Source organism: Cebus imitator, unplaced genomic scaffold, assembly GCF_001604975.1.
Source record: "Cebus imitator isolate Cc_AM_T3 unplaced genomic scaffold, Cebus_imitator-1.0 Scaffold49, whole genome shotgun sequence".
In the NCBI taxonomy this organism is placed as follows: domain Eukaryota; kingdom Metazoa; phylum Chordata; class Mammalia; order Primates; family Cebidae; genus Cebus; species Cebus imitator.
In genome coordinates, this window is record NW_016107364.1 from 2,013,435 (window position 1) to 2,027,428 (window position 13,994).

The 13,994-nt window shown below is 38.9% G+C and overlaps 1 protein-coding gene across 3 annotated transcripts in view; it reads right to left on the reverse strand.

The window, feature by feature from the left end:
* RTTN (rotatin) overlaps positions 1 to 11,904 on the reverse strand; it is a 185,632-nt gene extending 173,728 nt beyond the window's left edge. The window contains exons 1-8 of one of the 3 annotated variants that reach the window (XM_017527523.2): positions 11,465 to 11,902; positions 10,950 to 11,137; positions 9,895 to 10,072; positions 8,760 to 8,849; positions 6,274 to 6,364; positions 4,473 to 4,587; positions 3,640 to 3,790; positions 569 to 734 (exon numbers count right to left, since the gene is read on the reverse strand). In XM_017527523.2, coding sequence (XP_017383012.1) covers positions 569 to 734; positions 3,640 to 3,790; positions 4,473 to 4,587; positions 6,274 to 6,364; positions 8,760 to 8,849; positions 9,895 to 10,072; positions 10,950 to 11,137; positions 11,465 to 11,495 — 1,010 coding nt within the window. In that variant the 5' untranslated portion in view covers positions 11,496 to 11,902. Of the gene's footprint in view, positions 1 to 568; positions 735 to 3,639; positions 3,791 to 4,472; positions 4,588 to 6,273; positions 6,365 to 8,759; positions 8,850 to 9,894; positions 10,073 to 10,949; positions 11,138 to 11,464 lie in introns of all 3 variants that reach the window. The other 2 variants (XM_037738130.1, XM_037738129.1) reach the window with 2 other exon arrangements.
* Between the last annotated feature and the right edge of the window lie 2,090 nt (positions 11,905 to 13,994).

Here is a 13,994-nt window from a genome sequence, read left to right on the forward strand (position 1 = left end):
TTACACAAACAAATAAAATTCCACAAACTGTTCAACTTGAAGGAGTCCTTATTTCATAAAAATATTCTCCATTCCTTTTAACAGTAAACTTATGTATTTCTTATAAGACTTACAAAAATATGTTTAAAATACTATCAAAAATGTATCTATCATTTAAAGCTATGCTTTTAAACTAGATCATATTCTGTTTGTGGCTTGTAAAAACAACTTTGTGGGTCAGAATCATTTCTTTTTTAATGAAATAGGAACAGAAAATACAGTTTGGTGTTTCTAATATGGAATTAGAATACTATTTTGTGGGACACATACACACACATATACATATATACACAGAGTATATATTCATGTACTGAGCACTGAGTTGCAATGTAATATTCATCTGTCCTTACTGTGGATCATGGTCAAAAAAAGGTATGAAGCCAGGGTTTAACATAAGGCCTATATCTGTGTTAATGTTTCAAAAAACAAACAAAAAAAAAAGACAGAAAAATAATTATCTCCCTCTGAAATTAACACACACAAGTTAACCGGCACTTCTAATTTCCCCAGAGACACTCCTAGCAGTCACCTCGAAGACACTGCATCCCAATCCTGGCCATCTCCTCTGGGTCGCTGGCCTGTGCGCCCAACCACTGAAGGCCGAGGGCTGCTGCTTCCTGGGGAAGGATTCTGGGAATGATGAGTACCTCTTGCTTCATGACAGTAAGATAAAGAAGAATTTTGGGAAACTGTGTCTGGGGAAAAAAAAAAGAATAAAATTATCTCCAGTAGAAAGCAACTTCTGACTATGTAGTATTTATGTATCATTCTTCCAAAAACATTAACAAAATTAAGATAGTAGAAATCCTTCTACGGGGTAAAAATAAAAGCAAAGATCAAACTTTTCTATAATTATTCACTTAGCACATTTAGGTTTACGTCTAACTGACCTGATTGCATGGGACCTTCTAGCTAGTGGTATTCACTTACAACATCAAAGACTACCAAAGCAGAAAAATACAATATCATGCATTCCTCTGCTTCAAACTCCCTAAGAATGGCTACCTCATACTGTAGTCATAAATTAATGCAAAATGGATCAACAACCTAAATAGAAAAGCTAAAGCCATAAAGCTCTTAGCAACAAACAAAAAAAAAAAAAAAAAAAAAAGGTGTAAATCTTCACGATCTTGAATTTGGCAATGACTTTGCTAAATATGATCTCAAAAGCACAAACAACCAAAGAACACACAGATAAACTGGACTTCACCAAAATTTAAAACTTCAGTAAATCAAGGAACATTGCAAGAAGGTGTTAAGATAACTTACAGAGTGGGAGAAAATACTGGCAAGCCATATATCTGATAAGGGTTTAATTTTCAGAATATATAAGTAACCTAAAACTCAATAATAAAGGAAACAGTTCTTGGCCAATTTTTTAAATGGGCCAAGAACCTTAATAAACATTTCTCCAAAAAAGATATATGAACAAACAATAAGCACATGAGAAGTCATCTGAGATTCATTGGTCATTAATCATTAGGTCTTTAGAGAAATGCAAATCAAAACCATAATGAGATACTACTTCACAGCTACTAGGATGACTATGATTATTTTTAAAAAAGAAAAAAAAATGAACAGATGAGTGATGATGTGAAAAAACTAGAAACTTCAAATATTGCTGATGGAAATGTAAATGGTACAGCTGCCGTGTAAAATAGTTTGGCGATTCTTCAAAAAGCTAAAAATAGAGTTTCCATATGACGCAGTAAATTCACTCCTAGGTATTACCCAAAAGAACTGAAACCAGGCACTGAACAGATACCTGCATGCCAATCTTCACTGAAGCATTATTCACAACAACTAAATGTGGATACAACCCACAGGTCCATCAACAAATGCACAGATAAATAAAATGTGGGCTTATACATGCAATCGAATATCATTCAGTCATAAAAAGGAATAAAGTTCTGATACATGCTACAATGGGGATGAAGCTTGAAAACATTACAAATAAACCAGACACAAAAGGACAAATACTGTATGATTCCACTTAGATGAGGTACCTAGAAAAGACAAAAATCAGAGACAGAAAGTAAATTAGAGGTTACCAGGAGCTTTGGGGAAAGAAAAAATGAGGAATCACTGCTTAGTGATTAGAGTTTCTGTTTAAGATAATGAAGAGGTTTAGAAACAGTGGTGATGGTTGCATAAAAATGTAAATGTAATTAATGCCACATATTGTACACTTAATGTTTATAATGGCATATTTTACATTATATTTTACCCCAATTAAAAAAAGAATTAGGTAATAAAAGCATTTACAGTCAGAGAGAGGGGAAAAATAAATAAACTAAGAGCTTCTCATTACACTTCAAAGAAAACACAAAATCCTTACAAAGATCTGCAAGCCCCAATATACTCTGGCCCCTCACTACCTCTCTGATCTCACCTCCTTCTCCTCTCCTGCCCCGCTCACCGCACTCCAGTGTCCTGGGCTTTATTTCAGTTGCTCAAGGACATCACCCTCAGTGCTACCTTGAGGCCTGACCTCCCCTGGGAACACTCTTCTTGCATCTCTTCAAGTGGACGGTTCCTCGTCACCCTTCAGGTCACCTCCTCTGAGAGGCTTTCCCTGGCTATCCTAAATGAAACTATGTTTACCCAATCATGTTCTGTCATATCACCCTTTTTATTTCCTTCAAGTACTTCTCCTTATCTCAAGCAAACTTGATTTTTTGTTTAACATATAAGCTCATAAAGAGCTTGGATCTTACCCATTTGTTCAGTGTTATACTTCCCTAGAGGCTAGAATATCAGGGGCATAAAACAGGCAATAAATACGTATTATTAATTACATTAATAATTCTTTAGAGATATCAATGATTTTTAATCAACATTATAACTCTTTTTCTGTTGAGGTATGGGGTACCCAGAAGCTCTCTATTATCAGTCGTTTGCATAATCCCAGCATAATCCCATGCCCTCTAATATCTAGAATAAAACCAAGGTAAAACATAAATATTCAAGTAGCACAGGATCAGTGAAAACCCCAATGAAATAGGGATAAACTAGGAAACATGACAAATGACTATAACATTTGACTTTCAATGTATATTCTATAAGCACACAAAAATCCTAAATTGTAGATACTGTTTTGTCAAAGCGGGTCTGGTACTCGATTTGGGCATTAGGTGGCGCTTTTTCTCTGAAAAGTCTGGCATGGCTATAACACTGACTATATCCCACGTTGCATAAAAATACTTTTCATAAAATTCAGATCAATATTTTTCAAACAAAACAATTTATTAACACTATATGTAACTTGCTCAAATGCCCAGAGTCCTACATGAATAGCCACACCCAGAATCCTAGTCACTACGTCCCAACACTGTTCATATAGAATCTCTGCAAGTCTGGCAGAAAAGAAAAACACCTTCTAAATATCTCTTATCCAAAAAAAAAAAAAAAGCTCAAGAGATCATGGTGGTTTCTGTCATTCATGCAGTCTGTAAAGATAATCATTTGAATACATTTAGGAATGGGGAGTTTATATTGTGAAATGCATACACAATAAACCTTAACAGTAACTATAATGGAAAGCTCCCAGAAGAATCTACAAATAACACCAGTGACTACTGCACAGATAAAAATAAATACCCTGTTTATTGGAGAAAAAACCGGGATCTCGGTGAAAGTTAAGTCTGTTTCTTAAATATATGCACAGCTGCTGCAGGCAGGACACTGACTGTAATGCCAGGCGATGCTTTCCATCTCCTCCAAAGGCCAGTTTCAACAGAGATAAAAGGCTCTGAAATAAAGAAGAGCAGCGAAAATGATTAAGGGAACAAAGTGCTCAACTTCAAAGAATGTGGAGCTTAGGTAAGTAAGCTTAAGTGAATAATCAAGAGAAGTAAAAGAAGCTGCCAAATATGTGTAAGACATTAGAAACAGAAGGGGGCAAAAATGACTCGGCATAACGCAAGAAGATGGGTCAAAATAAAATAAGACATCATAATATTTAAATAGAATTATCGGTGTTTCCTAGTTCTAAAATCTGTTAGTCGAGTAACCATTCTGAGAGAAGACAGGAATTATTCCCCACTCAGGACATTACATTACAGAGAACGTTTTAAAAATCACAGCAAGCCCTTTTCATCTCAAGCATCTAAATCATTTGACCACATTGTGGTAATTAACAGCTTTCCTCTGCAATCATTTGCCAGCTTTGAGCCTATGTATTAACAGTTGCCACCCACTCGAGTCCACTTCAGCCCTGTGAGTGTGGAGCGAGAATGCTGAGGCATTACTGGCTGCTGTGGAGACGCCACAATCTTCCACCCTGGATCCCTCTCCCTCTACCATATAAGCAATAAACTAGAAAAAATAAAAGAATCCATCTATGTTACTCACTGCTACTATATTTCCCCAGCATGTAACACTGTGCATTAAACAAACTAGATACTCAAGAAGCAATTATAGAGGGCACTGACCTGAACAATTTTTGGCCTTTGAAGGAAAATCTCAGCAGGAAAATCTTGCATGATAACGTCCTTCAATAGTTCACAGGTGTTCCAGATTAAAGTGTGGTTACTACTTCTTAAAGAGCTATAAAACATAGTGTTAACCATTTTTAAGAAGAGTTCATCCGTTCCAGATTCTAAGTAGCCTACTGACACAACAACTCCATTAACAAACCTTCAGGTCTCAGCTGAGATATCATTTCTCCAGAAAAGCCTTCCTAGATCTTTTCCCTAACCAATAAACAACTCTAGGGTAGTGCTTCAACCACTGTCCATTATTTCATGATATTAAACTGCTTGTCGATTTTGCATTCCCCCCGACCCTCTTAAAGAGCAGGAACTACATCATACTAACCACTGTACCCACAGAGATTATCATAAGGCTACAGAATGAGTTCAATGAGGTCAAAGAGCACAGAATTCTAGAAAATCTACCAAATAAATTACGAAATGAGACAGAAAAAACAGTTAGTACAGAGGTAAATTCTAAGAATTAAAGTCCTCACTAATCTTCCCTACTCAAGGTGAATTAGATTAGGACTCCCTCTTCTCCCACACAAAGGACGCCTATTGACTCCACCCACTTAGAATTGGCAGTTGTTCACTCCCCACCCCAAAAAAAGCACACTCCTTCTCTCAGCCCAGTTCCATTACACTATCCAGCATTCACCATGCAGAGGCAGGCATTAGAAATTACCACCATCTCTGCTTCAGGGACTGACTCAAAACTGAGAGATTAGACAACCTCCTAACTCTTTCCTGTGTGCACTCAACGTCTTCAATATGTTGTTCCAAGAGAATTCACTGATGCTCTCGGAAGTGTCATCATTAAAAATAATTTAATAGCATCCAACTGTAATCTGGCCCTAGCCCTAATAAATTGGTCTTTATTGTCCAGATTTATACCCCCAAAAATGCAGACAATTCGTGTATTATGGCATTCATGGAACTGTGCAAAATGAATCTGTACATTAAAACACTCTCCAAATTTCCATATATCAGCTATTTACTCTTGTAGATAGCAATCAATTAACAGTCATTACACAGCGTAAGACTGGATCAGTGGTACCCAACCATCTCTACATGGTATAATTCGTCTCCTAATGAAGCCCATATTTTGAAATGTATTCTGCCAAAAAGCCTACATTTATGTTTAATTTTCCTTTTTTATTAATCAAAGGCATAAGCCAGTAAGAGAATCTGGTCAATAAGAGAAAATTCCTGTCACCAAAGACTATACAAGATTCCAACCACAAAAAGAAACTTGGGCCAGATGCAGCGGCTCACATAATCTCAGCAGTTTGGGATTATGGCAGGCAGATCACCTGAGATCAAGAGTTCGAGACCAGCTTAGCCAACATGGGGGAACCGCACCTCTACTAAAAATACAAAAATGATCTGGGCAGGGTGGCACGTGCCTGTAATTCCAGCTATTCAGGAGGCTGAGGTACAAGAATCACTTGAATCCAGGAAGTGGAGGTTGCAGTGAGCCAACAGCCTGCTATTGAACTCCACCCCGTGTGATGGAGTGAGACTCTGACTCAAAAAAAAAGAAGAAAAGAAAAAGAAAAAAGAAACTTGATGTGGAAATTGATTATAAGCAAATAGGAATTTTTCCGGCTTGCTTTTTAAAAAACAAAAATCATTCATATATGACCATTAATACCTTTCACAGCCACTAGTATCTTTTCCTGGAAAAACATGCAGTAATAACTATCAAACAATGACTATAAGTTAACAAAAATACCTAAAAATACATCAAGCACTGTACCTTTCATTAGAGGAGAGAACATGTCTATCTGTGGTGGTCAGGGGTAGCCAAGGAAATACAGAAAACTTCAAACACTTCACGGTCTGATTTACTGTCAATGGAATAGCAAATCTTAAGGTATCAAAGAATAAAGAGATGACAGATTCACAACGTTAAGGGTAAGGTTTCTCTTTAAAACAAGTCTGAACATAAAGGCTATATCATACAGTAACCTAAAATATACCAAACAAGGTCAGCTGAAAATTTGTTCTATCACAGGATAAATTAGAGAGTTCTCTTTTCGTAATTGAAACAGAATTTATATGATATTAAAATAAGTATTCGAAGAACAGCATTAAACACAATCCAATACAGACTGACATACAAAGTTTCAATTAAATTTTCTATTTTACCCTGAGGCTGACCAGAACATCAAGCTTAAATTCAACATAAAAGGAACTGACATTTAGGGAAAACTTCAACTTTTAGAAATTAAAAATGATAAAACATAATGATATACTATGTCTAGTCATGTTTAAATAACCTATATGGTGTCAAGTGTTTTAAATCTCCATGAAGATGACTTGAAGACCGTAAGGTTGAAAAACAAATATCAGTGTTCAAACAAGATTAAAAGAACTCCAAGAAAGCAACACAGTTTTAAACTATTTCCATGCAAGTTATTTTTAACAGATCTTATATAGTACAAGTTAAGGTGGCAACACTGAGAAATAGCATCTACATAAGTCCTTCCAAATGGCAGTCTTTCTGCCAAATGCTTTGAAAAGAGCATGGAATCGCTAAATGTGGATAGCAGTATTATTAAATTTCCAAACATAGCACAGTTACTTCTTTCAAAAGTGCTAACATAAAAGCAGGATTTACTCTCTAAGGAAATAAGGAGAGGTGGGTGGAGGGAAGGACAGGCTTACACCACACAGTAAAAATGTGTCCAAAATAAGCCAGACCATCAATCAAGACAAACTGCAACTCACATAAAAGTGTAACAATCTCAATCCCCCTTAATGTTTTCATTGGCTTCATTCAGATACCCATCCTTTACCAACCCTAGAGACTCCTCCTCCCTTCAGATGTCCCTCATCTTGATGGAATTAAGCCTCTTAGCCGTCTGGCCTCAAAAACAAAGCTTGCTACAAGCCTGACAAAACTTTTCAAGAATGAAAAGGTAAAGTATTCTAATGGCTTAACAAGTTTTCCATTCTTCCTTATGAAGTTATTCCACCTATGAGTTTCCATGAAAGCTTTTTAATAACAGAGGCTTCCAAATGGAGTTTATTTGAACATGTGATGTCAGCAGGTATAATCTCGGACACATCCTTTTCATCTTAACTATGCAGGCGGGAAAATGGTAAGTATGTGATTACTTAACTGTTTCCTAACTGCCTCTTCAAGGACAAAGTTTTCAACCTTTCTAGTATCAGCGTCTTTACCAGTAAAATGGGGTCACTAATCATACCCATCTCAGAGAGACTCAGGAGGATTCATTCATTCCTTCAAGGATACATACTGAGTGCCTAATACAATCTGGCATTGTTCCAGACACTGAAAATAAAGCAATGTTCACAGCTATTATCAAACTTCCAGCAAGGGAGACAAACAAAAACTAATAATGTGTTAGGAAGAAAACTACACATAAGAAGTGATCATTGGCTAGAATCATCAGGAAGGTCTCTGATGAGGTGGCATGTGAGCTAAGACTGAACATAGCCAGATGGATGGACAGGAGATTCCAGATTCCAGAAAAAGGGTTCTAAATTCGAATATTGTAATTAACTGGTGTGAGGAAATGGGAAAAGAAGAAACTAAGATGACCTTCAGTCTATGGCAGGAGTCACTGGATAGATGGTACCATCAGTAAGCTGGAGAACAAATGAGATGACATATGTGAAGTGCATGGCACAATACCGCAAATAATTCATGTCTAGGCTGGGCACGGTGGTTCACGCTTGTAATCTCAGCACTTTGGGAGGCCGAGGCGAGTGGATTGCCTGAAGTCAGGAGTTCGAGACTAGCCTGACCAACATAGTGAAACCCCATCTCTACTATAAATATAAAAAATTAGCCAGGTGTGGTGGCGGGCGCCTATAATTCCCAGCTACTTGGAGGCTGAAGCAGAAGAATCACTCGAACCCGGGAGGCAGAGGCTGTGGTGAGCCGAGATCCTGCCACTGCACTCCAGCCTGGGCAACAAGAGCGAGACTCTGTCTCAAAAAATAATAATAATAATTCACGTTTAGCAAGCACAAAGTACTGCTGCCACTACTACCATCTATCTACAGAGTTGCTCAAATATGTTTAGAATAACACAAAATTTTATCATTTAGACTCGATATCCTAAACTAACTTGAAACAACTAAAACACTTGACAGTAGTTTGGTGCTGAAACATTTAAGTTTGGTAAAAATACATCTTCACCATAATGAAGAAAAGTCCATTAATTTTCAATTGACCAGGTCAACAGGATTTACTTCCCTACATATACACACCCACTGGTCGTGGCGGCACTTCCATCTGCTGGAAATTACTTTTATCTTGGAGAAAATATCCTGTTAAGATTTCAGGGTTTTTTGATAATTCTGAAAAGAAAATAAACATTAGTGCATTCTCAATTCCTTATTTCCTAAAAGTGAACCTTTCTTTAAATAATAATGTTCTCTCTCAAGTATTGGAATCATTTTTAAAACTTTTTTAAAAAAACTCCAGCTTTTTTTCTCTGAATGATCTATCTTCCTAAAGAGGAAAACATGTGCACATTGAGTCAATTTCCAATGAGGCATTTTCTCCCACTCTCACTTTCACTGTTAGCCAAACACAGTTATTTGTTAAAAAAAAAAAAAAAAAATCTGCTACAAAGTATTCAAGGACTACTCCTCTATACTTCCTAATCCTTCTCCCTCTCCCTTTACTCCAATTACATAGTTCCTAATCGCCTCCATTTTCATTCATATCTTTAAAAAAAAGTTGTCAAAAACAAAGGAGTCAAACATTATCTTTCAAATACCTTTATCCCGGTAACATAAGATTATACGTCCAGCAGTTCAGCTCCAATGAGAATGAGGAAAAGGCCAAAACTATAATGTGTAATTTTATGTTTGATGTTTTCATGCCAATGGTTCCTCAGACTAATAAAGAAAACTAACAATTAGCCCCCTAAACCATTCCTCTACTCTCACCTGCAAGGAATCAGATTAAAAACTCACAATGTAAGATTACTTTATCTGTGATGTCTTAGAAACTGTAAAATATATTGTTAGAGGTCACAGGTTTGGGAGCCAGATAATGCAATATTAGAATCCTGCATCTGCCACAGATGAACGCTCAAAAATATGCTGTTATCGTCAAAGAAATAATCTGTCAAAATGGTCTCATAAAAGCAAAGTCACTGGCATCCTTTAGGCCTGACCAAAAAAGCAATTAATGCAAATGTACCATCCTTTGACTAACAGTAGAGGAAGGGGAAAAGGTCAAAATCATTTAAGTCAACACAAGAAAAATAAGTTTGAGAAAGGTGGGAGAAATATTTTTTTAAAAATATCTAATGTCCCTTTCCTTAAAATTTACCATTAGAATCAACATACTTATATTTTAACAGATTCCATCAAATTAATTCCAAAGAGTTACCCATTTGATTGGTTTGGTATGTGGCAGAAGATGGTGCAGGAACTTCCGAAGGAAGAATAAAAAGTCCATCCAGAATGCCATCAATTTCAGCTTGCAGATTTGGCTCCACATTAGATCGAAGCTGAGATAAGAACTCTACTGCACCAAAATCAACCAAATGTTGGACTGCTGGGGGATACTAAAATAAAAAGAGAATGGTCCTGAGAATTACTATATCAAAATTCCTAAACTTTAACCTTCAGTAATCAAAACAAGAAATTATTTTTGGCATACCAGATGTTCCGTTTTTGAAAAGAAAATTAATGGCTCTGCCCGAAAGTAAGGCACTTCCATAAGGAGCACATACACCTACAGAGTCATATATACAACACTTGACAACATTTATGAAAGATAAGCCAACACACTGCACACTAGAAATGCACACTATCAATCCGTACTCTTATTTTTTAAATTAGCTACTTTTTTCCACTGACGCTCACCTTCTGGTCCCACCCACAATCAGTCAACAGGATGTCAAAGTAGTAAGATTCCTCTACCATTGTACAGTTATTTAGTTTTGAAAAGTTGAACTTACACTTTGATATCTGACAACTATCTACTGTTGAGGTAGTATAAGAATACAAATCTAAAAGCATATGGGAAAGCAAGTTAACATGGGTATTTATGAATCATGGTTATGTAACATCATTTTTAAACGTGCTCCCTTTCATACTGACACATCTAATTTTTAAGATGTAAATATCAGAAGATAAATATAGGCTACAAATAGTAACCTCCAAAGACAACTCCAAAAATCAGAACATAACAAAACTCAAAAGAAGTTCTGTGTTACTTCTGAGCACAGCAGAGACCATGTGGGATTCAATATCACATATCAAAGATGAGCAATATATACACAGATGAATTAAAATTCAACCTTTCTGGTTGTTAATAAATTAATTTAATTAATTAATTAAAAATAAACTTTTAACCCCAATTATTTAACTTTCGATGAGTGTTACAATTAAACGACTACGAAACGGTCCACTCGTCTGATTATTTCAAAATGATCCTACCTTAACCAATCTGCTTAACAGGTTGAGAACCTCTTCCTTCATTGGAACGGACGGGAAATTGAACCATTGCAGCAAATGAAGAAAAAGTTGCCTCTCCTGAATGAGATCAGCGTGGCAGATTAAGTTGTGCTCAATCTTGCAGAGAATACTCTTCAGAGCGCGCTCCCTGATCTCGGCCAGCTGATGACCTGTCAACGCACAGCACAGAAAAATGTCCCGACTGCAAAGAGACGCCTACCCAGACTTTATCCTAAAACTACGTTGCTTATGTTGCGGGCAGGAGCGGCGTGAAGACGGAATAAAACAGCTTTTTCAGAGGCAGGCCGCTGGTGCCTTCGGGACGGGAACCGCGGAGTTTACAAAGTCCGAGATGGGTCCCCGGGGACTACCCTAGCAAAGCGGGGGGAAAGAGGGAGCAGTCGCGGGATGACCGGCCGCGGAAACGTGACACAACCATTCTCAGGAAGCGACCAGGACAGGAGGGTGCCTTGGGCGAGGGGCAAGCTGACAGTTACCGAGTTTCCTGATGAGTCCCGCCGGGACCATCTCGTCCCCTTAACCTGCCGCCGCTGCCGCCGCTGCCGCCGCCGCCGCCGCCGCCGGAGAATTAAACTGCCGCGCCACTGCGTCCGGCCACAATTAATGTCCTCCGGAAACGCGGCCAGTGGGATGGTGGGTTCCGCAGTGTGTGCGCCGAGCAGGAGAAAGAGACATTCCGTGAGCCGTTCACAGCCCTGGCGTCGCTAGGTGAGCTTACAGCCTCACTAGAATCACTACTGCGCACTTCCTGGACTGCAGTCTCCGTCGCAAAAAGGGGGAAGAATAAAGCAACAGGCAAGGGGTAGAACCCGCGTTGGTCGCCACGCACGTCGGGAGTTGTAGTCCTGGCTCGGCCGTGCTCCCTGCACCGAGCTCCGGGCCCGCTGCGACGCCCTGAGGCCTGGCGTTCCGGCTTTCAGCGCGGGAATTCGGGCGCTCAGCGCGGGCTGCGGAGGCCGCTGTAGGAGCCCCGCCCACGCGCCCCGCCTCCTCGCCCGGCAGCAGATTCGTTCCCGGCCCTGCCAATCTGGTTCTCAGCTCCCAGAACTTCACGATTTAGAATGTAGACTTCTGCCTTGCGGCTGTTCTCCCCATCCCCGACCACCAAACGACGCACCCTCTTTAACTGTGAAATGTACCTGCAAAGTCAAGCAATGCCTAGATATGAACAAGCAAGCTGCAAAAGCCGGGTGGGCGGGTATGAGTGAGCAGAAGGGAGAAACGGGGCTGCAAAAAGAGAAATAAAGGCGGGGCGGGGGCGGGGGAGGGTGGATTTGCTGAATGCCACCAAAGTTTATTTTTTTGCACCGCGCACAGTGATCGAGCTAAACAAATCCTTTTTAAAAAAAATTCTAAGCAACGGTAAGAAAAATAACAACAAAAGTACATTTGTAAAATGATTTGCATTTTGGAGAGCATTTTCTCGCTCTGATCGTTTCACTTTTCCTGGGAAAGGGATGTCAAGGCAGGTAAAGTGGGCCCTCGGTATCTCTAGGTAACTGGTTCCAGGACCCCGGCAGATACCCAAATCCACCCATGCTTAAGTCTCTCTTACAAAATGGTGTAGTATTTGCATATAAACTACACACATCCTCCTGTATACTTGAAATCATCTCCAGGTTGCTTACCATACCTAATACAATGTAAATGCTGTGTAAATAATTGTTACACTGCACTTTTTATCCATATAATTTTTTACTGTTGTATTGTTATTTTCAATTGTGGGTTTTTTTCCCCCGAATATTTTCATTCCCTGTGTGTGGAATTCTTTGTGGGAACCAGTGGACAGCAAAGGCCTTCTGTATTCCCATTCCTATTTTGCCAATGAGAAAACTTAAAATCACAGAAGTACCCCCACACAAAGTCACATTAACTAGTGAGTGACGGATTGAGAACCTGACCTCATGTTTCTTTGTTCTATTCATAGTACCTCGCTGCCTGCCTCCTCATGCGTGTAGATAAGAGAGTGCTGATAATTGAGTTGGATCGTAAAGAGTAAGTAGCAGTTTGCCATGCAAAGAAGTTGGGTAAGGGAATTCCTGCCAGAGAAAGCTGTATTTGCAAAGGCAAGAATTCAGAGGGAGTATGTCAAATTCAGGAAAAGTGCAAAATTCAAGGTGGCCATATTACCTCTGGGAAGAAAGGAGGAAGGGCAAGAGAGCTGCTAGCAGTGCTTGATCTTCTCCATTCCACTTTCTAGTGGTTCCTCCCAGCTCTTCCAGCTCTGCAGCAGCTGACCTGAATAGGCCAAAAGACTGCCCTATCCTGGCTGCCTGGCCCTCTGGCTTCCAGTTGGCTGCCGCCAATAGGAGACATCAGCAGGAAACTGGAGAATAGGAGCAAAGAGATGTGGGTATGAAACCAAGATTCCACTAGCCCATGCCTAAGCCTGCCTGGCCAAGATTGTTAACAGGGGCTGAATTCCTTGACCCAAAGACCGCAGCTCCTGATGGGTGGTATACCACAGTGGGCACTGCACAGTACCAGTTACACCGGCTCAGAAGTGTCTGTAGTTATCGAGAAATGAAGGTGTTAATTGCGAATTTGAAGTGTCAAGGCCAAAAAACCCATGACAGTACGGAAAAATAATAGAAATAACTTGTCAATGATATTTCTGAGATGAACAATATTAGATGATGAGAGACTGTAAATGCAGTGGGTGAGGGGCAATAATACTTTGGAAGAAACATTAAAAAAATTGACTTAAAACAAGCATGTCACAAGCAAAATGGGGGTCAAACTATGAAAGAGTTTTATTTGTGTTGCACCCAAGGTCAACACAAACATTTTATTTTATTTTCATTGTTGAGCATATTTAGCTCTTGTAATTAGACAAAAATAATTAAATCCCATTCATTACACTCAAAGCAAATAAGTTGTCTGTCATTCTCCTTTTAGGCTATTGATTTGGCAATTTTTCCTAAAGAAAATCAACCTTCAATTTATTAATTGAAAACACACACACATACATTCTAGTGTATTAACTCTATTTTTTTTTTTTTTTTT